General features: G+C 41.1%; 1 protein-coding gene and 41 non-coding genes across 42 annotated transcripts; all 42 read right to left on the bottom strand.

Annotated features, from left to right (window-relative positions):
* Nucleotides 1-128: 128 nt before the first annotated feature.
* On the bottom strand, nt 129-951 carry LOC149967198 (uncharacterized). The gene is made up of 6 exons (XM_090167618.1): nt 867-951; nt 760-807; nt 617-706; nt 450-555; nt 308-390; nt 129-241 (listed from the first exon to the last, which is right to left on the bottom strand). The coding sequence occupies exons 1-6, from the start codon at nt 946-948 to the stop codon at nt 129-131; spliced, it is 522 nt and encodes a 173-aa protein (XP_090023744.1). The 5' UTR covers nt 949-951.
* Nucleotides 952-2152: 1201 nt separating this feature from the next.
* On the bottom strand, nt 2153-2225 carry TRNAN-GUU (transfer RNA asparagine (anticodon GUU)). The gene has a single exon. It is a non-coding gene; the product is annotated as a tRNA-Asn (tRNA).
* An 876-nt stretch (nt 2226-3101) lies between these two features.
* On the bottom strand, nt 3102-3174 carry TRNAN-GUU (transfer RNA asparagine (anticodon GUU)). The gene has a single exon. It is a non-coding gene; the product is annotated as a tRNA-Asn (tRNA).
* Nucleotides 3175-4243: 1069 nt separating this feature from the next.
* On the bottom strand, nt 4244-4316 carry TRNAN-GUU (transfer RNA asparagine (anticodon GUU)). Its single transcript has one exon. It is a non-coding gene; the product is annotated as a tRNA-Asn (tRNA).
* Nucleotides 4317-4433: 117 nt separating this feature from the next.
* On the bottom strand, nt 4434-4506 carry TRNAN-GUU (transfer RNA asparagine (anticodon GUU)). Its single transcript has one exon. It is a non-coding gene; the product is annotated as a tRNA-Asn (tRNA).
* A 687-nt stretch (nt 4507-5193) lies between these two features.
* TRNAN-GUU (transfer RNA asparagine (anticodon GUU)) lies at nt 5194-5266 on the bottom strand. Its single transcript has one exon. It is a non-coding gene; the product is annotated as a tRNA-Asn (tRNA).
* A 1259-nt stretch (nt 5267-6525) lies between these two features.
* TRNAN-GUU (transfer RNA asparagine (anticodon GUU)) lies at nt 6526-6598 on the bottom strand. Its single transcript has one exon. It is a non-coding gene; the product is annotated as a tRNA-Asn (tRNA).
* A 117-nt stretch (nt 6599-6715) lies between these two features.
* TRNAN-GUU (transfer RNA asparagine (anticodon GUU)) lies at nt 6716-6788 on the bottom strand. The gene has a single exon. It is a non-coding gene; the product is annotated as a tRNA-Asn (tRNA).
* Nucleotides 6789-6905: 117 nt separating this feature from the next.
* TRNAN-GUU (transfer RNA asparagine (anticodon GUU)) lies at nt 6906-6978 on the bottom strand. The gene has a single exon. It is a non-coding gene; the product is annotated as a tRNA-Asn (tRNA).
* Nucleotides 6979-7477: 499 nt separating this feature from the next.
* TRNAN-GUU (transfer RNA asparagine (anticodon GUU)) lies at nt 7478-7550 on the bottom strand. Its single transcript has one exon. It is a non-coding gene; the product is annotated as a tRNA-Asn (tRNA).
* Nucleotides 7551-7667: 117 nt separating this feature from the next.
* On the bottom strand, nt 7668-7740 carry TRNAN-GUU (transfer RNA asparagine (anticodon GUU)). The gene has a single exon. It is a non-coding gene; the product is annotated as a tRNA-Asn (tRNA).
* A 498-nt stretch (nt 7741-8238) lies between these two features.
* On the bottom strand, nt 8239-8311 carry TRNAN-GUU (transfer RNA asparagine (anticodon GUU)). Its single transcript has one exon. It is a non-coding gene; the product is annotated as a tRNA-Asn (tRNA).
* A 499-nt stretch (nt 8312-8810) lies between these two features.
* Nucleotides 8811-8883, bottom strand: TRNAN-GUU (transfer RNA asparagine (anticodon GUU)). The gene has a single exon. It is a non-coding gene; the product is annotated as a tRNA-Asn (tRNA).
* A 117-nt stretch (nt 8884-9000) lies between these two features.
* Nucleotides 9001-9073, bottom strand: TRNAN-GUU (transfer RNA asparagine (anticodon GUU)). Its single transcript has one exon. It is a non-coding gene; the product is annotated as a tRNA-Asn (tRNA).
* A 117-nt stretch (nt 9074-9190) lies between these two features.
* Nucleotides 9191-9263, bottom strand: TRNAN-GUU (transfer RNA asparagine (anticodon GUU)). Its single transcript has one exon. It is a non-coding gene; the product is annotated as a tRNA-Asn (tRNA).
* A 499-nt stretch (nt 9264-9762) lies between these two features.
* Nucleotides 9763-9835, bottom strand: TRNAN-GUU (transfer RNA asparagine (anticodon GUU)). The gene has a single exon. It is a non-coding gene; the product is annotated as a tRNA-Asn (tRNA).
* A 117-nt stretch (nt 9836-9952) lies between these two features.
* Nucleotides 9953-10025, bottom strand: TRNAN-GUU (transfer RNA asparagine (anticodon GUU)). The gene has a single exon. It is a non-coding gene; the product is annotated as a tRNA-Asn (tRNA).
* Nucleotides 10026-10523: 498 nt separating this feature from the next.
* On the bottom strand, nt 10524-10596 carry TRNAN-GUU (transfer RNA asparagine (anticodon GUU)). The gene has a single exon. It is a non-coding gene; the product is annotated as a tRNA-Asn (tRNA).
* A 117-nt stretch (nt 10597-10713) lies between these two features.
* On the bottom strand, nt 10714-10786 carry TRNAN-GUU (transfer RNA asparagine (anticodon GUU)). The gene has a single exon. It is a non-coding gene; the product is annotated as a tRNA-Asn (tRNA).
* Nucleotides 10787-11095: 309 nt separating this feature from the next.
* Nucleotides 11096-11168, bottom strand: TRNAN-GUU (transfer RNA asparagine (anticodon GUU)). The gene has a single exon. It is a non-coding gene; the product is annotated as a tRNA-Asn (tRNA).
* A 689-nt stretch (nt 11169-11857) lies between these two features.
* Nucleotides 11858-11930, bottom strand: TRNAN-GUU (transfer RNA asparagine (anticodon GUU)). The gene has a single exon. It is a non-coding gene; the product is annotated as a tRNA-Asn (tRNA).
* A 117-nt stretch (nt 11931-12047) lies between these two features.
* TRNAN-GUU (transfer RNA asparagine (anticodon GUU)) lies at nt 12048-12120 on the bottom strand. The gene has a single exon. It is a non-coding gene; the product is annotated as a tRNA-Asn (tRNA).
* Nucleotides 12121-13001: 881 nt separating this feature from the next.
* TRNAN-GUU (transfer RNA asparagine (anticodon GUU)) lies at nt 13002-13074 on the bottom strand. Its single transcript has one exon. It is a non-coding gene; the product is annotated as a tRNA-Asn (tRNA).
* Nucleotides 13075-13383: 309 nt separating this feature from the next.
* TRNAN-GUU (transfer RNA asparagine (anticodon GUU)) lies at nt 13384-13456 on the bottom strand. The gene has a single exon. It is a non-coding gene; the product is annotated as a tRNA-Asn (tRNA).
* Nucleotides 13457-14145: 689 nt separating this feature from the next.
* Nucleotides 14146-14218, bottom strand: TRNAN-GUU (transfer RNA asparagine (anticodon GUU)). Its single transcript has one exon. It is a non-coding gene; the product is annotated as a tRNA-Asn (tRNA).
* A 117-nt stretch (nt 14219-14335) lies between these two features.
* Nucleotides 14336-14408, bottom strand: TRNAN-GUU (transfer RNA asparagine (anticodon GUU)). Its single transcript has one exon. It is a non-coding gene; the product is annotated as a tRNA-Asn (tRNA).
* Nucleotides 14409-14909: 501 nt separating this feature from the next.
* TRNAN-GUU (transfer RNA asparagine (anticodon GUU)) lies at nt 14910-14982 on the bottom strand. Its single transcript has one exon. It is a non-coding gene; the product is annotated as a tRNA-Asn (tRNA).
* A 309-nt stretch (nt 14983-15291) lies between these two features.
* On the bottom strand, nt 15292-15364 carry TRNAN-GUU (transfer RNA asparagine (anticodon GUU)). The gene has a single exon. It is a non-coding gene; the product is annotated as a tRNA-Asn (tRNA).
* A 689-nt stretch (nt 15365-16053) lies between these two features.
* On the bottom strand, nt 16054-16126 carry TRNAN-GUU (transfer RNA asparagine (anticodon GUU)). Its single transcript has one exon. It is a non-coding gene; the product is annotated as a tRNA-Asn (tRNA).
* A 117-nt stretch (nt 16127-16243) lies between these two features.
* Nucleotides 16244-16316, bottom strand: TRNAN-GUU (transfer RNA asparagine (anticodon GUU)). The gene has a single exon. It is a non-coding gene; the product is annotated as a tRNA-Asn (tRNA).
* A 501-nt stretch (nt 16317-16817) lies between these two features.
* On the bottom strand, nt 16818-16890 carry TRNAN-GUU (transfer RNA asparagine (anticodon GUU)). Its single transcript has one exon. It is a non-coding gene; the product is annotated as a tRNA-Asn (tRNA).
* Nucleotides 16891-17768: 878 nt separating this feature from the next.
* Nucleotides 17769-17841, bottom strand: TRNAN-GUU (transfer RNA asparagine (anticodon GUU)). The gene has a single exon. It is a non-coding gene; the product is annotated as a tRNA-Asn (tRNA).
* Nucleotides 17842-17957: 116 nt separating this feature from the next.
* On the bottom strand, nt 17958-18030 carry TRNAN-GUU (transfer RNA asparagine (anticodon GUU)). The gene has a single exon. It is a non-coding gene; the product is annotated as a tRNA-Asn (tRNA).
* A 2952-nt stretch (nt 18031-20982) lies between these two features.
* Nucleotides 20983-21055, bottom strand: TRNAN-GUU (transfer RNA asparagine (anticodon GUU)). The gene has a single exon. It is a non-coding gene; the product is annotated as a tRNA-Asn (tRNA).
* A 305-nt stretch (nt 21056-21360) lies between these two features.
* TRNAN-GUU (transfer RNA asparagine (anticodon GUU)) lies at nt 21361-21433 on the bottom strand. The gene has a single exon. It is a non-coding gene; the product is annotated as a tRNA-Asn (tRNA).
* A 306-nt stretch (nt 21434-21739) lies between these two features.
* Nucleotides 21740-21812, bottom strand: TRNAN-GUU (transfer RNA asparagine (anticodon GUU)). Its single transcript has one exon. It is a non-coding gene; the product is annotated as a tRNA-Asn (tRNA).
* A 497-nt stretch (nt 21813-22309) lies between these two features.
* TRNAN-GUU (transfer RNA asparagine (anticodon GUU)) lies at nt 22310-22382 on the bottom strand. The gene has a single exon. It is a non-coding gene; the product is annotated as a tRNA-Asn (tRNA).
* A 1255-nt stretch (nt 22383-23637) lies between these two features.
* On the bottom strand, nt 23638-23710 carry TRNAN-GUU (transfer RNA asparagine (anticodon GUU)). Its single transcript has one exon. It is a non-coding gene; the product is annotated as a tRNA-Asn (tRNA).
* Nucleotides 23711-24016: 306 nt separating this feature from the next.
* On the bottom strand, nt 24017-24089 carry TRNAN-GUU (transfer RNA asparagine (anticodon GUU)). Its single transcript has one exon. It is a non-coding gene; the product is annotated as a tRNA-Asn (tRNA).
* Nucleotides 24090-24398: 309 nt separating this feature from the next.
* On the bottom strand, nt 24399-24471 carry TRNAI-GAU (transfer RNA isoleucine (anticodon GAU)). Its single transcript has one exon. It is a non-coding gene; the product is annotated as a tRNA-Ile (tRNA).
* Nucleotides 24472-24776: 305 nt separating this feature from the next.
* TRNAN-GUU (transfer RNA asparagine (anticodon GUU)) lies at nt 24777-24849 on the bottom strand. Its single transcript has one exon. It is a non-coding gene; the product is annotated as a tRNA-Asn (tRNA).
* A 306-nt stretch (nt 24850-25155) lies between these two features.
* On the bottom strand, nt 25156-25228 carry TRNAN-GUU (transfer RNA asparagine (anticodon GUU)). Its single transcript has one exon. It is a non-coding gene; the product is annotated as a tRNA-Asn (tRNA).
* Nucleotides 25229-25312: the final 84 nt, after the last annotated feature.

Here is a 25312-nt window from a genome sequence, read left to right as displayed (position 1 = left end):
AAAAATTTCTACTATCTTATTATTTTTAATTAATTTATTAGTTTTAATTGCAATTTTGTCCCCTGGTGTTTCAAATAAGATTGGCCTTAGGGTTCCTTTCAATTCGATCAAATCTTTGTTGTTAAGGTTCAAAATCCATTCGCAACCTTTTTTGCACCTTGACTTAACTCTAGTTTAGAGTTTCTAAATGCGTTTTGAACTTCCATTACTATCCCGCCAAAAGCTCCGTCGTAATCACTGGCTGTAATGTTTAAATACAATCAGTAATAGAAGCTATACAAGAATAAGGAAAAAAAATTGTATTTACGATCAATCATATGACTGCGGATAATTTGTTTGGCTTTTTTCTTTGCTGGTGTTTTTGCATTTTTGACTAGAGGTTTCCGAATGCTTTAACAGGAACAAAAATTACAAATTTGAAAATCAAAATGGCCTAAGTTTAAACTTACTTTGATATGGTCCTCAGGGGAGGTGCAGTGTGAATTTCTACATTTGTGTTACACTTCTCTATTTCCTCATTACTTAAAATGTCATTATCACTTGAAACATTTTCATCTTGGGCAAAAACAACAATTTTAAATTTGGAAATTTCAATGTATGAAATAGTGTTACACACCTGAAGATAAATCACCATAGTATATATCTGTCGGAGGATGCTGATCATTCACTCTGTTACTTTTTTTCAATGAAAACTTCTCACTCTCATCTAGATATTTATATATTAATACCTGAATAAAGTAAGATTAAATAGTACTGTACCTGCTGATCCACTACTGGAACTATTGGGCTCTTCGTAGGATGTTCCATCTAATTAAAAAAATGTTTCTTTAAAATGTAATACAGATAATCAAAGAATTAGGTCTTACCTGAAGATTCTGAAGTTGAAAAATGAGCTTTGGTTTTGGGTCTAGAAATCCCTAATTCATGATAAGTGTTCCATAAATTCATTTTAATTCATAAAAATTGTGAGGATTTAATTGACTTAATAACAATAAAACAAATTTCTATAACTTACAGGAGATCATGCACCCAGATCTTGGATGTCCTTAATTTTTCCATGGTCCGATTCACCACCAAAAGAACCAGAAACCGACTAAAAAAATAGGTCTAACAACAGCACGTGTTCAAATCTTGCGCAATAATAGAATATGTAAACATAAAAGCTTGTTCCGCCAAAAATGGTGTTGCCATTATCCGCCGACCGATCGCGCTGTAGTCGCGATATGCCATTTGAGAACGCCTAAAAAACGTAGTGCTATATCCAGTTCATTATTTATCCAAGGTTAAATAGCCTTTCCAAGTGACATCGACCTACGTAAAGTTCATAAACAGCAAGTTTTTATCTGCTAAGATGTAAACGAGCAATTCCAACAGTTTGAGCCCCTCGTGATGGCCACTACGTGACTTTATGTATACTGAAAAGGCTAATTCGATCTTTGCATGTACAAATAAGATGCTGGACCTGAAGCTAGATTTTGTAATTGGTTCTTTTAAAAGAGCACCGTTCGTAGCGCCACGGTGTTATGGTGGGTAAAATTTCTTTTTCGAAACATTTGAGCGCCATTAAACGGTAGAACCCTTTGAAAATAGTCACGTGGTAATAAAACCGTTGAACAGCGACTTCCAGCTTCATTAAATAAATCTATAAAATTTTAACTTTTAAAGAATGTCATACTTACATTCTATGTATTTTGATGTATAGAAAGAAGATTAATTTGTTAAACGTAACTAAACGACCAGCCGGACATAACTATTATTATTGTGATTGTGATATTAAGTCTCTGACTAGAAAATGGTAAAAATGAAAGGCTTAGACTAGAACACGTTTTTAATTATTCAACGATTTATTTTTCCTACTCGTACTTTCGAAGATTTATCCTTCTTTTCTCCTACTATGGCCCCTCCATTTCTTAAAAAAATAATAATGATACGGATTGAACGCGAGTAAAATATGAAGCGCCGCCACCGGATGGACTCGAACCATCAACCTTTCGGTTAACAGCCGAACGCGCTAACCATTGCCCCACGGAGGCTTCGATTCATTCGGAAACATATTATTCGACGGTTTATTTTTCATTCTCGTACGTTCACAACTAACTATTCTTAAAATATAATAATGATACGGAATGAACGCGAGTAAAATAAGTAGCGCCGCCACCGGATGGACTCGAACCATCAACCTTTCGGTTAACAGCCGAACACGCTAACCATTGCGCCACGGAGGCTTCAGTTCAAATGGAAACGTATTATTCGACGATTAATTTTTCATTCTCGTTCGTTCACAACTAACTATTCTTAAAGTATAATAATGATACGGAATGAACGCGAGTAAAATAAGTTGCCGCCACCGGATGGACTCGAACCATCAACCTTTCGGTTAACAGCCGAACGCGCTAACCATTGCTCCACGGAGGCACGGTTCAAATGGAAACGTATTATTCGACGATTAATTTTTCATTCTCGTACGTTCACAACTAACTATTCTTAAAATATAATAATGATACGGAATGAACGCGAGTAAAATACGACTCCGCCACCGGATGGACTCGAACCATCAACCTTTCAGTTAACAGCCAAACGCGCTAACCATTGCGCCACGGAGGCTTCGATTCATTCGGAAACATATTATTCGACGATTTATTTTTCATTCTCGTACGTTCACAACTAACTATTCTTAAAATATAATAATGATACGGAATGAACGCGAGTAAAATACGACTCCGCCACCGGATGGACTCGAACCATCAACCTTTCAGTTAACAGCCAAACGCGCTAACCATTGCGCCACGGAGGCTTCGATTCATTCGGAAACATATTATTCGACGATTTATTTTTCATTCTCGTACGTTCACAACTAACTATTCTTAAAATATAATAATGATACGGAATGAACGCGAGTAAAATAAGACTCCGCCACCGGATGGATTCGAACCATCAACCTTTCGGTTAACAGCCGAACTCGCTAACCATTGCGCCACGGAGGCTGCGATTCACTCGGAAACATATTATTCGACGATTTATTTTTCATTCTCGTACGTTCACAACTAACTATTCTTAAAATATAATAATGATACGGAATGAACGCGAGTAAAATACGACTCCGCCACCGGATGGATTCGAACCATCAACCTTTCGGTTAACAGCCGAACGCGCTAACCATTGCGCCACGGAGGCTTCGATTCACTCGGAAACATATTATTCGACGATTTATTTTTCATTCTAGTAAGTTCACAACTAACTATTCTTAAAATATAAAAATGATACGGAATGAACGCGAGTAAATTACTACTTCGCAACCGGATGGACTCGAACCATCAACCTTTCAGTTAACAGCCAAACGCGCTAACCATTGCGCCACGGAGGCTTCGATTCATTCGGAAACATATTATTCGACGATTTATTTTTCATTCTCGTACGTTCACAACTAACTATTCTTAAAATATAATAATGATACGGAATGAACGCGAGTAAAATAAGACTCCGCCACCGGATGGATTCGAACCATCAACCTTTCGGTTAACAGCCGAACTCGCTAACCATTGCGCCACGGAGGCTTCGGTTGTAATGGAAACGTATTATTCGACGATTAATTTTTCATTCTCGTACGTTCACAACCAACTATTCTTAAAATATAATAATGATACGGAATGAACGCAAGTAAAGTAAGACTCCGCCACCGGATGGACTCGAACCATCAACCTTACGGTTAACAGCCGAACGCGCTAACCATTGCGCCACGGAGGCTTCGATTCATTTGGAAACATATTATTCGACGATTTATTTTTCATTCTAGTAAGTTCACAACTAACTATTCTTAAAATATAAAAATGATACGGAATGAACGCGAGTAAAATACGACTCCGCCACCGGATGGACTCGAACCATCAACCTTTCAGTTAACAGCCAAACGCGCTAACCATTGCGCCACGGAGGCTTCGATTCATTCGGAAACATATTATTCGACGATTTATTTTTCATTCTCGTACGTTCACAACTAACTATTCTTAAAATATAATAATGATACGGAATGAACGCGAGTAAAATAAGACTCCGCCACCGGATGGATTCGAACCATCAACCTTTCGGTTAACAGCCGAACTCGCTAACCATTGCGCCACGGAGGCTGCGATTCACTCGGAAACATATTATTCGACGATTTATTTCTCATTCTCGTACGTTCACAACTAACTATTCCTAAAATATAATAATGATACGGAATGAACGCGAGTAAAATAAGTAGCGCCGCCACCGGATGGACTCGAACCATCAACCTTTCGGTTAACAGCCGAACACGCTAACCATTGCGCCACGGAGGCTTCAGTTCAAATGGAAACGTATTATTCGACGATTAATTTTTCATTCTCGTTCGTTCACAACTAACTATTCTTAAAGTATAATAATGATACGGAATGAACGCGAGTAAAATAAGTTGCCGCCACCGGATGGACTCGAACCATCAACCTTTCGGTTAACAGCCGAACGCGCTAACCATTGCGCCACGGAGGCTTCGATTCATTCGGAAACATATTATTCGACGATTTATTTTTCATTCTCGTACGTTCACAACTAACTATTCTTAAAATATAATAATGATACGGAATGAACGCGAGTAAAATACGACTCCGCCACCGGATGGACTCGAACCATCAACCTTTCAGTTAACAGCCAAACGCGCTAACCATTGCGCCACGGAGGCTTCGATTCATTCGGAAACATATTATTCGACGATTTATTTTTCATTCTCGTACGTTCACAACTAACTATTCTTAAAATATAATAATGATACGGAATGAACGCGAGTAAAATACGACTCCGCCACCGGATGGACTCGAACCATCAACCTTTCAGTTAACAGCCAAACACGCTAACCATTGCGCCACGGAGGCTTCAGTTCAAATGGAAACGTATTATTCGACGATTAATTTTTCATTCTCGTTCGTTCACAACTAACTATTCTTAAAGTATAATAATGATACGGAATGAACGCGAGTAAAATAAGTTGCCGCCACCGGATGGACTCGAACCATCAACCTTTCGGTTAACAGCCGAACGCGCTAACCATTGCCCCACGGAGGCTTCGATTCACTCGGAAACATATTATTCGACGATTTATTTTTCATTCTCGTACGTTCACAACTAACTATTCTTAAAATATAATAATGATACGGAATGAACGCGAGTAAAATACGACTCCGCCACCGGATGGATTCGAACCATCAACCTTTCGGTTAACAGCCGAACGCGCTAACCATTGCGCCACGGAGGCTTCGATTCACTCGGAAACATATTATTCGACGATTTATTTTTCATTCTAGTAAGTTCACAACTAACTATTCTTAAAATATAAAAATGATACGGAATGAACGCGAGTAAAATACGACTCCGCCACCGGATGGACTCGAACCATCAACCTTTCAGTTAACAGCCAAACGCGCTAACCATTGCGCCACGGAGGCTTCGATTCATTCGGAAACATATTATTCGACGATTTATTTTTCATTCTCGTACGTTCACAACTAACTATTCTTAAAATATAATAATGATACGGAATGAACGCGAGTAAAATAAGACTCCGCCACCGGATGGATTCGAACCATCAACCTTTCGGTTAACAGCCGAACTCGCTAACCATTGCGCCACGGAGGCTTCGGTTGTAATGGAAACGTATTATTCGACGATTAATTTTTCATTCTCGTACGTTCACAACCAACTATTCTTAAAATATAATAATGATACGGAATGAACGCAAGTAAAGTAAGACTCCGCCACCGGATGGACTCGAACCATCAACCTTACGGTTAACAGCCGAACGCGCTAACCATTGCGCCACGGAGGCTTCGATTCATTTGGAAACATATTATTCGACGATTTATTTTTCATTCTAGTAAGTTCACAACTAACTATTCTTAAAATATAAAAATGATACGGAATGAACGCGAGTAAAATACGACTCCGCCACCGGATGGACTCGAACCATCAACCTTTCAGTTAACAGCCAAACGCGCTAACCATTGCGCCACGGAGGCTTCGATTCATTCGGAAACATATTATTCGACGATTTATTTTTCATTCTCGTACGTTCACAACTAACTATTCTTAAAATATAATAATGATACGGAATGAACGCGAGTAAAATAAGACTCCGCCACCGGATCGATTCGAACCATCAACCTTTCGGTTAACAGCCGAACTCGCTAACCATTGCGCCACGGAGGCTGCGATTCACTCGGAAACATATTATTCGACGACTTATTTCTCATTCTCGTACGTTCACAACTAACTATTCCTAAAATATAATAATGATACGGAATGAACGCGAGTAAAATAAGTAGCACCGCCACCGGATGGACTCGAGCCATCAACCTTTCGGTTAACAGCCTAACGCGCTAACCATTGCGCCACGGAGGCTTCGGTTGTGATGGAAACGTATTATTCGACGATTAATTTTTCATTCTCGTACGTTCACAACCAACTATTCTTAAAATATAATAATGATACGGAATGAACGCAAGTAAAGTAAGACTCCGCCACCGGATGGACTCGAACCATCAACCTTTCGGTTAACAGCCGAACGCGCTAACCATTGCGCCACGGAGGCTTCAGTTCAAATGGAAACGTATTATTCGACGATTAATTTTTCATTCTCGTTCGTTCACAACTAACTATTCTTAAAATATAATAATGATACGGAATGAACGCGAGTAAACTAAGTTGCCGCCACCGGATGGACTCGAACCATCAACCTTTCGGTTAACAGCCGAACGCGCTAACCATTGCGCCACGGAGGCTTCAGTTCAAATGGAAACGTATTATTCGACGATTAATTTTTCATTCTCGTTCGTTCACAACTAACTATTCTTAAAATATAATAATGATACGGAATGAACGCGAGTAAAATAAGTTGCCGCCACCGGATGGACTCGAACCATCAACCTTTCGGTTAACAGCCGAACGCGCTAACCATTGCGCCACGGAGGCTTCGGTTCAAATGGAAACGTATTATTCGACGATTAATTTTTCATTCTCGTTCGTTCACAACTAACTATTCTTAAAATATAATAATGATACGGAATGAACGCGAGTAAAATAAGTAGCACCGCCACCGGATGGACTCGAGCCATCAACCTTTCGGTTAACAGCCTAACGCGCTAACCATTGCGCCACGGAGGCTTCGGTTGTAATGGAAACGTATTATTCGACGATTAATTTTTCATTCTCGTACGTTCACAACCAACTATTCTTAAAATATAATAATGATACGGAATGAACGCAAGTAAAGTAAGACTCCGCCACCGGATGGACTCGAACCATCAACCTTACGGTTAACAGCCGAACGCGCTAACCATTGCGCCACGGAGGCTTCGATTCATTCGTAAACATATTATTCGACGATTTATTTTTCATTATCGTACGTTCACAACCAACTATTCTTAAAATATAATAATGATACGGAATGAACGCAAGTAAAGTAAGACTCCGCCACCGGATGGACTCGAACCATCAACCTTTCGGTTAACAGCCGAACGCGCTAACCATTGCGCCACGGAGGCTTCAGTTCAAATGGAAACGTATTATTCGACGATTAATTTTTCATTCTCGTTCGTTCACAACTAACTATTCTTAAAATATAATAATGATACGGAATGAACGCGAGTAAAATAAGTTGCCGCCACCGGATGGACTCGAACCATCAACCTTTCGGTTAACAGCCGAACGCGCTAACCATTGCGCCACGGAGGCTTCGGTTCAAATGGAAACGTATTATTCGACGATTAATTTTTCATTCTCGTTCGTTCACAACTAACTATTCTTAAAATATAATAATGATACGGAATGAACGCAAGTAAAATAAGTAGCGCCGCCGCCGGATGGACTCGAACCATCAACCTTTCGATTAACAGCCGAACGCGCTAACCATTGCGCCACGGAGGCACGGTTCAAATGGAAACGTATTATTCGACGATTAATTTTTCATTCTCGTACGTTCACAACTAACTATTCTTAAAATATAATAATGATACGGAATGAACGCTAGTAAAGTAAGACTCCGCCACCGGATGGACTCGAACCATCAACCTTTCGGTTAACAGCCGAACGCGCTAACCATTGCGCCACGGACGCTTCGATTAACTCGGAAACATATTATTCGACGATTTATTTTTCATTCTCGTAAGTTCACAACTAATTATTCTTAAAATATAAAAATGATACGGAATGAACGCGAGTAAATTAAGACTCCGCCACCGGATGGACTCGAACCATCAACCTTTCGGTTAACAGCCGAACGCGCTAACCATTGCGCCACGGAGGCTTCGATTCATTCGGAAACATATTATTCGACGATTTATTTTTCATTCTCGTAAGTTCACAACTAACTATTCTTAAAATATAATAATGATACGGAATGAACGCGAGTAAAATAAGACTCCGCCACCGGATGGACTCGAACCATCAACCTTTCGGTTAACAGCCGAACTCGCTAACCATTGCGCCACGGAGGCTGCGATTCACTCGGAAACATATTATTCGACGATTTATTTCTCATTCTCGTACGTTCACAACTAACTATTCCTAAAATATAATAATGATACGGAATGAACGCGAGTAAAATAAGTAGCACCGCCACCGGATGGACTCGAGCCATCAACCTTTCGGTTAACAGCCTAACGCGCTAACCATTGCGCCACGGAGGCTTCGGTTGTGATGGAAACGTATTATTCGACGATTAATTTTTCATTCTCGTACGTTCACAACCAACTATTCTTAAAATATAATAATGATACGGAATGAACGCAAGTAAAGTAAGACTCCGCCACCGGATGGACTCGAACCATCAACCTTTCGGTTAACAGCCGAACGCGCTAACCATTGCGCCACGGAGGCTTCAGTTCAAATGGAAACGTATTATTCGACGATTAATTTTTCATTCTCGTTCGTTCACAACTAACTATTCTTAAAATATAATAATGATACGGAATGAACGCGAGTAAACTAAGTTGCCGCCACCGGATGGACTCGAACCATCAACCTTTCGGTTAACAGCCGAACGCGCTAACCATTGCGCCACGGAGGCTTCAGTTCAAATGGAAACGTATTATTCGACGATTAATTTTTCATTCTCGTTCGTTCACAACTAACTATTCTTAAAATATAATAATGATACGGAATGAACGCGAGTAAAATAAGTTGCCGCCACCGGATGGACTCGAACCATCAACCTTTCGGTTAACAGCCGAACGCGCTAACCATTGCGCCACGGAGGCTTCGGTTCAAATGGAAACGTATTATTCGACGATTAATTTTTCATTCTCGTTCGTTCACAACTAACTATTCTTAAAATATAATAATGATACGGAATGAACGCGAGTAAAATAAGTAGCACCGCCACCGGATGGACTCGAGCCATCAACCTTTCGGTTAACAGCCTAACGCGCTAACCATTGCGCCACGGAGGCTTCGGTTGTAATGGAAACGTATTATTCGACGATTAATTTTTCATTCTCGTACGTTCACAACCAACTATTCTTAAAATATAATAATGATACGGAATGAACGCAAGTAAAGTAAGACTCCGCCACCGGATGGACTCGAACCATCAACCTTACGGTTAACAGCCGAACGCGCTAACCATTGCGCCACGGAGGCTTCGATTCATTCGTAAACATATTATTCGACGATTTATTTTTCATTATCGTACGTTCACAACCAACTATTCTTAAAATATAATAATGATACGGAATGAACGCAAGTAAAGTAAGACTCCGCCACCGGATGGACTCGAACCATCAACCTTTCGGTTAACAGCCGAACGCGCTAACCATTGCGCCACGGAGGCTTCAGTTCAAATGGAAACGTATTATTCGACGATTAATTTTTCATTCTCGTTCGTTCACAACTAACTATTCTTAAAATATAATAATGATACGGAAGGAACGCGAGTAAAATAAGTTGCCGCCACCGGATGGACTCGAACCATCAACCTTTCGGTTAACAGCCGAACGCGCTAACCATTGCGCCACGGAGGCTTCGGTTCAAATGGAAACGTATTATTCGACGATTAATTTTTCATTCTCGTTCGTTCACAACTAACTATTCTTAAAATATAATAATGATACGGAATGAACGCAAGTAAAATAAGTAGCGCCGCCGCCGGATGGACTCGAACCATCAACCTTTCGATTAACAGCCGAACGCGCTAACCATTGCGCCACGGAGGCACGGTTCAAATGGAAACGTATTATTCGACGATTAATTTTTCATTCTCGTACGTTCACAACTAACTATTCTTAAAATATAATAATGATACGGAATGAACGCTAGTAAAGTAAGACTCCGCCACCGGATGGACTCGAACCATCAACCTTTCGGTTAACAGCCGAACGCGCTAACCATTGCGCCACGGACGCTTCGATTAACTCGGAAACATATTATTCGACGATTTATTTTTCATTCTCGTAAGTTCACAACTAATTATTCTTAAAATATAAAAATGATACGGAATGAACGCGAGTAAATTAAGACTCCGCCACCGGATGGACTCGAACCATCAACCTTTCGGTTAACAGCCGAACGCGCTAACCATTGCGCCACGGAGGCTTCGATTCATTCGGAAACATATTATTCGACGATTTATTTTTCATTCTCGTAAGTTCACAACTAACTATTCTTAAAATATAATAATGATACGGAATGAACGCGAGTAAAATAAGACTCCGCCACCGGATGGACTCGAACCATCAACCTTTCGGTTAACAGCCGAACGCGCTAACCATTGCGCCACGGGGGCTTCGATTCATTCGGAAACATATTATTCGACGATTTATTTCTCATTCTCGTACGTTCACAACTAACTATTCCTAAAATATAATAATGATACGGAATGAACGCGAGTAAAATAAGTAGCGCCGCCACCGGATGGACTCGAGCCATCAACCTTTCGGTTAACAGTCTAACGCGCTAACCATTGCGCCACGGAGGCTTCGGTTGAAATGGAAACGTATTATTCGACGATTAATTTTTCATTCTCGTCAGTTCACAACCAACTATTCTTTAAATATAATAATGATACGGAATGAACGCTAGTAAAGTAAGACTCCGCCACCGGATGGACTCGAACCATCAACCTTTCGGTTAACAGCCGAACGCGCTAACCATTGCGCCACGGAGGCTTCGATTCATTCGGAAACATATTATTCGACGATTTATTTTTCATTCTCGTAAGTTCACAACTAACTATTCTTAAAATATAATAATGATACGGAATGAACGCGAGTAAAATACGACTCCGCCACCGGATGGACTCGAACCACCAACCTTTCAGTTAACAGCCAAACGCGCTAACCATTGCGCCACGGAGGCTTCGATTCATTCGGAAACATATTATTCGACGATTTATTTTTCATTCTCGTACGTTCACAACTAACTATTCTTAAAATATAATAATGATACGGAATGAACGCGAGTAAAATAAATAGCGCCACCACCGGATGGACTCGAGCCATCAACCTTTCGGTTAACAGCCGAACGCGCTAACCATTGCGCCACGGAGGCTTCGATTCACTCGGAAACATATTATTCGACGATTTATTTCTTATCCTCGTACGTTCACAACTAACTATTCCTAAAATATAATAATGATACGGAATGAACGCGAGTAAAATAAGACTCCGCCACCAGATGGACTCGAACCATCAACCTTTCGGTTAACAGCCGAACGCGCTAACCATTGCGCCACGGAGGCTTCGATTCATTCGTAAACATATTATTCGACGATTTATTTTTCATTATCGTACGTTCACAACCAACTATTCTTAAAATATAATAATGATACGGAATGAACGCAAGTAAAGTAAGACTCCGCCACCGGATGGACTCGAACCATCAACCTTTCGGTTAACAGCCGAACGCGCTAACCATTGCGCCACGGAGGCTTCAGTCCAAATGGAAACGTATTATTCGACGATTAATTTTTCATTCTCGTTCGTTCACAACTAACTATTCTTAAAATATAATAATGATACGGAATGAACGCGAGTAAAATAAGATGCCGCCACCGGATGGACTCGAACCATCAACCTTTCGGTTAACAGCCGAACGCGCTAACCATTGCGCCACGGAGGCTTCGATTCATTCGGAAACATATTATTCGACGATTTATTTCTCATTCTCGTACGTTCACAACTAACTATTCCTAAAATATAATAATGATACGGAATGAACGCGAGTAAAATAAGTAGCGCCGACACCGGATGGACTCGAGCCATCAACCTTTCGGTTAACAGCCTAATGCGCTAACCATTGCGCCACGGAGGCTTCGGTTGAAATGGAAACGTATTATTCGACGATTAATTTTTCATTCTCGTACGTTCACAACCAACTATTCCTAAAATATAATAATGATACGGAATGAACGCGAGTAAAATAAGTAGCGCCGCCACCGGATGGACTCGAGCCATCAACCTTTCGGTTAACAGCCTAACGCGCTAACCATTGCGCCACGGAGGCTTCGGTTGAAATGGAAACGTATTATTCGACGATTAATTTTTCATTCTCGTACGTTCACAACTAACTATTCTTAAAATATAATAATGATACGGAATGAACGCTAGTAAAGTAAGACTCCGCCACCGGATGGACTCGAACCATCAACCTTTCGGTTAACAGCCGAACGCGCTAACCATTGCGCCACGGACGCTTCGAATAACTCGGAAACATATTATTCGACGATTTATTTTTCATTCTCGTAAGTTCACAACTAATTATTCTTAAAATATAAAAATGATACGGAATGAACGCGAGTAAATTAAGACTCCGCTACCGGATGGACTCGAACCATCAACCTTTCGGTTAACAGCCGAACGCGCTAACCATTGCGCCACGGAGGCTTCGATTCATTCGGAAACATATTATTCGACGATTTATTTTTCATTCTCGTAAGTTCACAACTAACTATTCTTAAAATATAATAATGATACGGAATGAACGCGAGTAAAATAAGACTCCGCCACCGGATGGACTCGAACCATCAACCTTTCGGTTAACAGCCGAACGCGCTAACCATTGCGCCACGGGGGCTTCGATTCATTCGGAAACATATTATTCGACGATTTATTTCTCATTCTCGTACGTTCACAACTAACTATTCCTAAAATATAATAATGATACGGAATGAACGCGAGTAAAATAAGTAGCGCCGCCACCGGATGGACTCGAGCCATCAACCTTTCGGTTAACAGCCTAACGCGCTAACCATTGCGCCACGGAGGCTTCGGTTGAAATGGAAACGTATTATTCGACGATTAATTTTTCATTCTCGTCAGTTCACAACCAACTATTCTTTAAATATAATAATGATACGGAATGAACGCTAGTAAAGTAAGACTCCGCCACCGGATGGACTCGAACCATCAACCTTTCGGTTAACAGCCGAACGCGCTAACCATTGCGCCACGGAGGCTTCGATTCATTCGGAAACATATTATTCGACGATTTATTTTTCATTCTCGTAAGTTCACAACTAACTATTCTTAAAATATAATAATGATACGGAATGAACGCGAGTAAAATACGACTCCGCCACCGGATGGACTCGAACCACCAACCTTTCAGTTAACAGCCAAACGCGCTAACCATTGCGCCACGGAGGCTTCGATTCATTCGGAAACATATTATTCGACGATTTATTTTTCATTCTCGTACGTTCACAACTAACTATTCTTAAAATATAATAATGATACGGAATGAACGCGAGTAAAATAAATAGCGCCACCACCGGATGGACTCGAGCCATCAACCTTTCGGTTAACAGCCGAACGCGCTAACCATTGCGCCACGGAGGCTTCGATTCACTCGGAAACATATTATTCGACGATTTATTTCTCATCCTCGTACGTTCACAACTAACTATTCCTAAAATATAATAATGATACGGAATGAACGCGAGTAAAATAAGACTCCGCCACCAGATGGACTCGAACCATCAACCTTTCGGTTAACAGCCGAACGCGCTAACCATTGCGCCACGGAGGCTTCGATTCATTCGTAAACATATTATTCGACGATTTATTTTTCATTATCGTACGTTCACAACCAACTATTCTTAAAATATAATAATGATACGGAATGAACGCAAGTAAAGTAAGACTCCGCCACCGGATGGACTCGAACCATCAACCTTTCGGTTAACAGCCGAACGCGCTAACCATTGCGCCACGGAGGCTTCAGTTCAAATGGAAACGTATTATTCGACGATTAATTTTTCATTCTCGTTCGTTCACAACTAACTATTCTTAAAATATAATAATGATACGGAATGAACGCGAGTAAAATAAGATGCCGCCACCGGATGGACTCGAACCATCAACCTTTCGGTTAACAGCCGAACGCGCTAACCATTGCGCCACGGAGGCTTCGATTCATTCGGAAACATATTATTCGACGATTTATTTCTCATTCTCGTACGTTCACAACTAACTATTCCTAAAATATAATAATGATACGGAATGAACGCGAGTAAAATAAGTAGCGCCGCCACCGGATGGACTCGAGCCATCAACCTTTCGGTTAACAGCCTAATGCGCTTACCATTGCGCCACGGAGGCTTCGGTTGAAATGGAAACGTATTATTCGACGATTAATTTTTCATTCTCGTACGTTCACAACCAACTATTCCTAAAATATAATAATGATACGGAATGAACGCGAGTAAAATAAGTAGCGCCGCCACCGGATGGACTCGAGCCATCAACCTTTCGGTTAACAGCCTAACGCGCTAACCATTGCGCCACGGAGGCTTCGGTTGAAATGGAAACGTATTATTCGACGATTAATTTTTCATTCTCGTACGTTCACAACCAACTATTCTTAAAATATAATAATGATACGGAATGAACGAAAGTAAAGTAAGACTCCGCCACCGGATGGACTCGAACCATCAACCTTTCGGTTAACAGCCGAACGCGCTAACCATTGCGCCACGGGGGCTTCGATTCATTCGGAAACATATTATTCGACGATTTATTTCTCATTCTCGTACGTTCACAACTAACTATTCCTAAAATATAATAATGATACGGAATGAACGCGAGTAAAATAAGTAGCGCCGCCACCGGATGGACTCGAGCCATCAACCTTTCGGTTAACAGCCTAACGCGCTAACCATTGCGCCACGGAGGCTTCGGTTGAAATGGAAACGTATTATTCGACGATTAATTTTTCATTCTCGTCAGTTCACAACCAACTATTCTTTAAATATAATAATGATACGGAATGAACGCTAGTAAAGTAAGACTCCGCCACCGGATGGACTCGAACCATCAACCTTTCGGTTAACAGCCGAACGCGCTAACCATTGCGCCACGGAGGCTTCGATTCATTCGGAAACATATTATTCGACGATTTATTTTTCATTCTCGTAAGTTCACAACTAACTATTCTTAAAATATAATAATGATACGGAATGAACGCGAGTAAAATACGACTCCGCCACCGGATGGACTCGAACCACCAACCTTTCAGTTAACAGCCAAACGCGCTAACCATTGCGCCACGGAGGCTTCGATTCATTCGGAAACATATTATTCGACGATTTATTTTTCATTCTCGTACGTTCACAACTAACTATTCTTAAAATATAATAATGATACGGAATGAACGCGAGTAAAATAAATAGCGCCACCACCGGATGGACTCGAGCCATCAACCTTTCGGTTAACAGCCGAACGCGCTAACCATTGCGCCACGGAGGCTTCGATTCACGCGGAAACATATTATTCGACGATTTATTTCTCATCCTCGTACGTTCACAACTAACTATTCCTAAAATATAATAATAATACGGAATGAACGCGAGTAAAATAAGACTCCGCCACCAGATGGACTCGAACCATCAACCTTTCGGTTAACAGCCGAACGCGCTAACCATTGCGCCACGGAGGCTTCGATTCATTCGTAAACATATTATTCGACGATTTATTTTTCATTATCGTACGTTCACAACCAACTATTCTTAAAATATAATAATGATACGGAATGAACGCAAGTAAAGTAAGACTCCGCCACCGGATGGACTCGAACCATCAACCTTTCGGTTAACAGCCGAACGCGCTAACCATTGCGCCACGGAGGCTTCAGTTCAAATGGAAACGTATTATTCGACGATTAATTTTTCATTCTCGTTGGTTCACAACTAACTATTCTTAAAATATAATAATGATACGGAATGAACGCGAGTAAAATAAGATGCCGCCACCGGATGGACTCGAACCATCAACCTTTCGGTTAACAGCCGAACGCGCTAACCATTGCGCCACGGAGGCTTCGATTCATTCGGAAACATATTATTCGACGATTTATTTCTCATTCTCGTACGTTCACAACTAACTATTCCTAAAATATAATAATGATACGGAATGAACGCGAGTAAAATAAGTAGCGCCGCCACCGGATGGACTCGAGCCATCAACCTTTCGGTTAACAGCCTAATGCGCTAACCATTGCGCCACGGAGGCTTCGGTTGAAATGGAAACGTATTATTCGACGATTAATTTTTCATTCTCGTACGTTCACAACCAACTATTCCTAAAATATAATAATGATACGGAATGAACGCGAGTAAAATAAGTAGCGCCGCCACCGGATGGACTCGAGCCATCAACCTTTCGGTTAACAGCCTAACGCGCTAACCATTGCGCCACGGAGGCTTCGGTTGAAATGGAAACGTATTATTCGACGATTAATTTTTCATTCTCGTACGTTCACAACCAACTATTCTTAAAATATAATAATGATACGGAATGAACGAAAGTAAAGTAAGACTCCGCCACCGGATGGACTCGAACCATCAACCTTTCGGTTAACAGCCGAACGCGCTAACCATTGCGCCACGGAGGCTTCAGTTCAAATGGAAACGTATTATTCGACGATTAATTTTTCATTCTCGTTCGTTCACAACTAACTATTCTTAAAATATAATAATGATACGGAATGAACGCGAATAAAATAAGTTGCCGCCACCTGATGGACTCGAACCATCAACCTTTCGGTTAACAGCCGAACGCGCTAACCATTGCGCCACGGAGGCTTCGGTTTAAACGGAAACGTATTATTCGACGATTAATTTTTCATTCTCGTTCGTTCACAACTAACTATTCTTAAAATATAATAATGATACGGAATGAACGCGAGTAAAATAAGTAGCGCCGCCGCCGGATGGACTCGAACCATCAACCTTTCGGTTAACAGCCGAACACGCTAACCATTGCGCCACGGAGGCTTCAGTTTAAATGGAAACGTATTATTCGACGATTAATTTTTCATTCTCGTTCGTTCACAATTAACTATTCTTAAAATATAATAATGATACGGAATGAACGCGAGTAAAATAAGTTGCCGCCACCGGATGGACTAGAACCATCAACCTTTCGGTTAACAGCCGAACGCGCTAACCATTGCGCCACGGAGGCACGGTTCAAATGGAAACGTATTATTCGACGATTAATTTTTCATTCTCTTACGTTCACAACTAACTATTCTTAAAATATAATAATGATACGGAATGAACGCTAGTAAAGTCAGACTCCGCCACTGGATGGACTCGAACCATCAACCTTTCGGTTAACAGCCGAACGCGCTAACCATTGCGCCACGGACGCTTCGATTAATTCGGAAACATATTATTCGACGATTTATTTTTCATTCTCGTAAGTTCACAACTAATTATTCTTAAAATATAAAAATGATACGGAATGAACGCGAGTAAATTAAGACTCCGCCACCGGATGGACTCGAACCATCAACCTTTCGGTTAACAGCCGAACGCGCTAACCATTGCGCCACGGAGGCACGGTTCAAATGGAAACGTATTATTCGACGATTAATTTTTCATTCTCGTACGTTCACAACTAACTATTCTTAAAATATAAAAATGATACGAAATGAACGCGAGTAAAATAAGACTCCGCCACCGGATGGACTCGAACCATCAACCTTTCGGTTAACAGCCGAACGCGCTAACCATTGCGCCACGGAGGCTTCGACTCATTTGGAAACATATTATTCGACGATTTATTTCTCATTCTCGTACGTTCACAACTAACTATTCCTAAAATATAACAAGTTGGCAAGCCAAAATATATCTCTCCTCGGTAGAATTGTCCCTAGTGGTATTAATTTCTCGAGATAACCCTTTAAGATATATCTCAGCAATTTAGAGTTATTTGTTAAAAATATTAACCCATTTCTATCCCGCGCGGTATAAAATTTTATTTATAATTAAAATAATTGAGACGAAACGACCAATTTTAATTTATTCAGAATATCATAAGTTAAGTAGTTACAACAGTAAGTTAGACGTACTATAACAATGCACAATTGAATTAAACCCTTTTACAGAACAAGTTTATCAGTTAAATATAATACGAAGCAAATTTTAATGAAAGAAATATCTACAGAGGCTTTTTGGAATTACTCGCTTACGAAATACTTGCCGCATCTTTAACGCTCATTTTATTTCAACACTCGCCCTTGATGAAGATACCGTAGATATCTGGTAGTGGACGACTCGTTCACTTCCTGTTGACGTTGTGACGCATACCACATGAAAAAGACCAATGCCGTCCAATTTCCAATATCATATAATGACTCGCACACCCAAGAAATCATTGACTGCGTTAGAAATCGTAGATATCCAAATATCCACACCAAATGTATTTACAAGAAGCAAAAACCTTACCATCAACAAAGCACAGAGAGCCACTTGACTAACCGCCACCTCTTAAAGCAATTAACGTTAAATTATCTCCTTTGAATTAACAGAACTATATATAGGTCGTTAAGAAAGTGGACCACCCACAGGGTCTACCCTTTAACCCTCTAATCTCGGCTGACTGCGCTAAAACAAGATTTAACCTTTAAAAAATACCAGATTAGGCCTTCATAAATTCATTAATAAAAAAAGACTTTATTACCTATTATGCTTACGATGCCTGTCTTAATTTCAGTGAATCTAAGCAGCTATCGGTGGTTCTGTGGTAGAGCGCTCGACTGCCAAGCCGAATGGTCTGGGTTCGAAACCTGGGTGGCGCATTTGTTTTTAATCAATAGAGAAACGCTAAATTAGAATTTCTTCGATGCAATAATTTCAATTTCAATTCTATTTCAATTAAACCAAAATTTCGTACTCTATTAAATACGCTTCCGATAAAGCTGAAGGTCTAATTTTCAATTAGGCGTAACAAGTGTCGGTGGTTCTGTGGTAGAACGTCCGCCTGTCAATCAGGAGGTCTCGGGTTCAAATCCCGCCCGATGCGATCGCAAATTGATACTAAGACGAATACCGTGTACAAAAGGTGGAAACCCTGCCATTGGACGTTGAGAGGTAGCATTACACTCAGCACTCGGTCCGTCCCAAAGTCATTAAGAAGAAGTTGGAGAGAAAACGCCCATATAAACACAACAGACTCAACATGCACAACCATCAGAACACAAACACAACAAATTCAACACTCACAACCTACGCATAAACATTACAAAAACCGTTATACACAAAACCGTCACGACGGTGAGCGAAAAAACACCATCCAAACCAAAACGCTAATGCATCCGTTAACGCTCACCGTCACATGGTGGTTTTGCCAACCCTTTGAGAAACTGCGTACGCAGTGATTACACTTTGCACCGAAAATGCGAACGCGTTCGCAGTCCTGACAGAAAGACAGACCCACCCACAGACCCACCCACAGACCCACAGACAGACACGGTCGTTGTATAACCCCTCCTAGGGGACTTTGTCCCCTCGGAGAGGTAATAATGATACGGAATGAACGCGAGTAAAATAAGTAGCGCCGCCACCGGATGGACTCGAGCTATCAACCTTTCGGTTAACAGCTGAACGCGCTAACCATTGCGCCACGGAGGCTTCGATTCATTCGGAAACGTATTATTCGACGATTAATTTTTCATTCTCGTAAGTTCACAACTAACTATTCTTAAAATATAAAAATGATACGGAATGAACGCGAGTAAAATAAGACGCCGCCACCGGATGGACTCGAACTATCAACCTTTCGGTTAACAGCCGAACGCGCTAACCATTGCGCCACGGAGGCACGGTTCGAATGGAAACGTATTATTCGACGATTAATTTTTCATTCTCGTAAGTTCACAACTAACTATTCTTAAAATATAATAATGATACGGAATGAACGCGAGTAAAATAAGACTCCGCCACCGGATGGACTCGAACTATCAACCTTTCGGTTAACAGCCAAACGCGCTAACCATTGCGCCACGGAGGCACGGACCAAATGGAAACGTATTATTCGACGATTTATTTTTCATTCTCGTAAGTTCACAACTAACTATTCTTAAAATATAATAATGATACGGAATGAACGCGAGTAAAATAAGACTCCGCCACCGGATGGGCTCGAACCATCAACCTTTCGGTTAACAGCCGAACGCGCTAAATATTGCGCCACGGAGGCTTCGATTTATTCGGAAACATATTATTCGACGATTTATTTCTCATTCTCGTACGTTCACAACTAACTATTCCTAAAATATAATAATGATACGGAATGAACGCGAGTAAAATAAGTAGCGCCGCCACCGGATGGACTAGAGCCATCAACCTTTCGGTTAACAGCCGAACGCGCTAACCATTGCGCCACGGAGGCTTCGATTCATCCGGAAACATATTATTCGACGATTTATTTTTCATTCTCGTAAGTTCCCAACTAACTATTCTTAAAATATAAAAATGATACGGAATGAACGCGAGTAAAATAACACTCCACCACCGGATGGACTCGAACCATCAACCTTTCGGTTAACAGCCGAGCGCGCTAACCATTGCGCCACGGAGGCTTCGATTCATTCGGAAACATATTATTCGACGATTTATTTTTCATTCTCGTAAGTTCACAACTAACTATTCTTAAAATATAAAAATGATACGGAATGAACGCGAGTAAAATAAGACTCCGCCACCGGATGGACTCGAACCATCAACCTTTCGGTTAACAGCCGAACGCGCTAACCATTGCGCCACGGAGGCACGGTTCAAATGGAAACGTATTTTTCGACGATTAATTTTTCATTCTCGTACGTTCACAACTAACTATTCTTAAAATATAATAATGATACGGAATGAACGCGAGTAAAATAAGACTCCGCCACCGGATGGACTCGAACCATCAACCGTTCGGTTAACAGCCGAACGCGCTAACCATTGCGCCACGGAGGCACGGTTCAAATGGAAACGTATTATTCGACGATTAATTTTTCATTCTCGTAAGTTCACAACTAACTATTCCTAAAATATAATAATGATACGGAATGAACGCGAGTAAAATAACACTGCGCCACCGGATGGACTCGAACCATCAACCTTTCGGTTAACAGCCGAACGCGCTAACCATTGCGCCACGGAGGCTTCGATTCATTCGGAAACATATTATTCGACGATTTATTTTTCATTCTCGTAAGTTCACAACTAACTATTCCTGAAATATAATAATGATACGGAATGAACGCGAGTAAAATAAGACTCCGCCACCGGATGGACTCGAACCATAAACCTTTCGGTTAACAGCCGAACGCGCTAACCATTGCGCCACGGAGGCACGGTTCAAATGGAAACGTATTATTCGACGATTAATTTTTCATTCTCGTACGTTCACAACTAACTATTCTTAAAATATAAAAATGATACGAAATGAGCGCGAGTAAAATAAGACTCCGCCACCGGATGGACTCGAACCATCAACCTTTCGGTTAACAGCCGAACGCGCTAACCATTGCGCCACGGAGGCCTCGACTCATTCGGAAACATATTATTCGACGATTTATTTCTCATTCTCGTACGTTCACAACTAACTATTCCTAAAATATAATAATGATACGGAATGAACGCGAGTAAAATACGTAGCGCCGCCACCGGATGGACTCGAGCTATCAACCTTTCGGTTAACAGCTGAACGCGCTAACCATTGCGCCACGGAGGCACGGTTCAAATGGAAACGTATTATTCGACGATTTATTTTTCATTCTCGTAATTTCACAACTAACTATTCCTAAAATATAATAATGATACGGAATGAACGCGAGTAAAATAAGACTCCGCCACCGGATGGACTCGAACCATCAACCGTTCGGTTAACAGCCGAACGCGCTAACCATTGCGCCACGGAGGCACGGTTCAAATGGAAACGTATTATTCGACGATTAATTTTTCATTCTCGTAAGTTCACAACTAACTATTCCTAAAATATAATAATGATACGGAATGAACGCGAGTAAAATAACACTGCGCCACCGGATGGACTCGAACCATCAACCTTTCGGTTAACAGCCGAACGCGCTAACCATTGCGCCACGGAGGCTTCGATTCATTCGGAAACATATTATTCGACGATTTATTTTTCATTCTCGTAAGTTCACAACTAACTATTCCTGAAATATAATAATGATACGGAATGAACGCGAGTAAAATAAGACTCCGCCACCGGATGGACTCGAACCATAAACCTTTCGGTTAACAGCCGAACGCGCTGACCATTGCGCCACAGAGGCACGGTTCAAATGGAAACGTATTATTCGACGATTAATTTTTCATTCTCGTACGTTCACAACTAACTATTCTTAAAATATAAAAATGATACGAAATGAACGCGATTAAAATAAGACTCCGTCACCGGATTGACTCGAACCATCAACCTTTCGGTTAACAGCCGAACGCGCTAACCATTGCGCCACGGAGGCCTCGACTCATTCGGAAACATATTATTCGACGATTTATTTCTCATTCTCGTACGTTCACAACTAACTATTCCTAAAATATAATAATGATACGGAATGAACGCGAGTAAAATACGTAGCGCCGCCACCGGATGGACTCGAGCTATCAACCTTTCGGTTAACAGCTGAACGCGCTAACCATTGCGCCACGGAGGCTTCGATTCATTCGGAAACGTATTATTCGACGATTAATTTTTCATTCTCGTAAGTTCACAACTAACTATTCTTAAAATATAAAAATGATACGGAATGAACGCGAGTAAAATAAGACTCCGCCACCGGATGGACTCGAACTATCAACCTTTCGGTTAACAGCCGAACGCGCTAACCATTGCGCCACGGAGGCACGGTTCAAATGGAAACGTATTATTCGACGATTTATTTTTCATTCTCGTAAGTTCACAACTAACTATTCCTAAAATATAATAATGATACGGAATGAACGCGAGTAAAATAAGACTCCGCCACCGGATGGACTCGAACTATCAACCTTTCGGTTAACAGCCGAACGCGCTAACCATTGCGCCACGGAGGCACGGTTCAAATGGAAACGTATTATTCGACGATTTATTTTTCATTCTCGTAAGTTCACAACTAACTATTCCTAAAATATAATAATGATACGGAATGAACGCGAGTAAAATAAGACTCCGCCACCGGATGGACTCGAACCATCAACCGTTCGGTTAACAGCCGAACGCGCTAACCATTGCGCCACGGAGGCACGGTTCAAATGGAAACGTATTATTCGACGATTAATTTTTCATTCTCGTAAGTTCACAACTAACTATTCCTAAAATATAATAATGATACGGAATGAACGCGAGTAAAATAACACTCCGCCACCGGATGGACTCGAACCATCAACCTTTCGGTTAACAGCCGAACGCGCTAACCATTGCGCCACGGAGGCTTCAATTCATTCGGAAACATATTATTCGACGATTTATTTTTCATTCTCGTAAGTTCACAACTAACTATTCCTAAAATATAATAATGATACGGAATGAACGCGAGTAAAATAAGACTCCGCCACCGGATGGACTCGAACCATAAACCTTTCGGTTAACAGCCGAACGCGCTAACCATCGCGCCACGGAGGCACGGTTCAAATGGAAACGTATTATTCGACGATTAATTTTTCATTCTCGTACGTTCACAACTAACTATTCTTAAAATATAAAAATGATACGAAATGAACGCGAGTAAAATAAGACTCCGCCACCGGATGGACTCGAACCATCAACCTTTCGGTTAACAGCCGAACGCGCTAACCATTGCGCCACGGAGGCCTCGACTCATTCGGAAACATATTATTCGACGATTTATTTCTCATTCTCGTACGTTCACAACTAACTATTCCTAAAATATAATAATGATACGGAATGAACGCGAGTAAAATACGTAGCGCCGCCACCGGATGGACTCGAGCTATCAACCTTTCGGTTAACAGCTGAACGCGCTAACCATTGCGCCACGGAGGCTTCGATTCATTCGGAAACGTATTATTCGACGATTAATTTTTCATTCTCGTAAGTTCACAACTAACTATTCTTAAAATATAAAAATGATACGGAATGAACGCGAGTAAAATAAGACTCCGCCACCGGATGGACTCGAACTATCAACCTTTCGGTTATCAGCCGAACGCGCTAACCATTGCACCACGGAGGCACGGTTCAAATGGAAACGTATTATTCGACGATTAATTTTTCATTCTCGTACGTTCACAACTAACTATTCTTAAAATATAAAAATGATACGGAATGAACGCGAGTAAAATAAGACTCCGCCACCGGATGGACTCGAACTATCAACCTTTCGGTTAACAGCCGAACGCGCTAACCATTGCGCCACGGAGGCACGGTTCAAATGGAAACGTATTATTCGACGATTTATTTTTCATTCTCGTAAGTTCACAACTAACTATTCCTAAAATATAATAATGATACGGAATGAACGCGAGTAAAATAAGACTCCGCCACCGGATGGACTCGAACCATCAACCTTTCGGTTAACAGCCGAACGCGCTAACCATTGCGCCACGGAGGCTTCGATTTATTCGGAAACATATTATTCGACGATTTATTTTTCATTCTCGTAAGTTCACAACTAACTATTCCTAAAATATAATAATGATACGGAATGAACGCGAGTAAAATAAGACTCCGCCACCGGATGGACTCGAACCATAAACCTTTCGGTTAACAGCCGAACGCGCTAACCATTGCGCCACGGAGGCACGGTTCAAATGGAAACGTATTATTCGACGATTAATTTTTCATTCTCGTACGTTCACAACTAACTATTCTTAAAATATAAAAATGATACGAAATGAACGCGAGTAAAATAAGACTCCGCCACCGGATGGACTCGAACCATCAACCTTTCGGTTAACAGCCGAACGCGCTAACCATTGCGCCACGGAGGCCTCGACTCATTCGGAAACATATTATTCGACGATTTATTTCTCATTCTCGTACGTTCACAACTAACTATTCCTAAAATATAATAA

The sequence above is a fragment of the Leiobunum rupestre genome, chromosome 1 (assembly GCF_980474605.1).
Source record: "Leiobunum rupestre chromosome 1, qqLeiRupe1.1.hap1, whole genome shotgun sequence".
NCBI lineage: Eukaryota > Metazoa > Arthropoda > Arachnida > Opiliones > Sclerosomatidae > Leiobunum > Leiobunum rupestre.
Note: the sequence above shows the minus strand (reverse complement) of the source record. Positions and strands in the feature narration are given on the sequence as shown.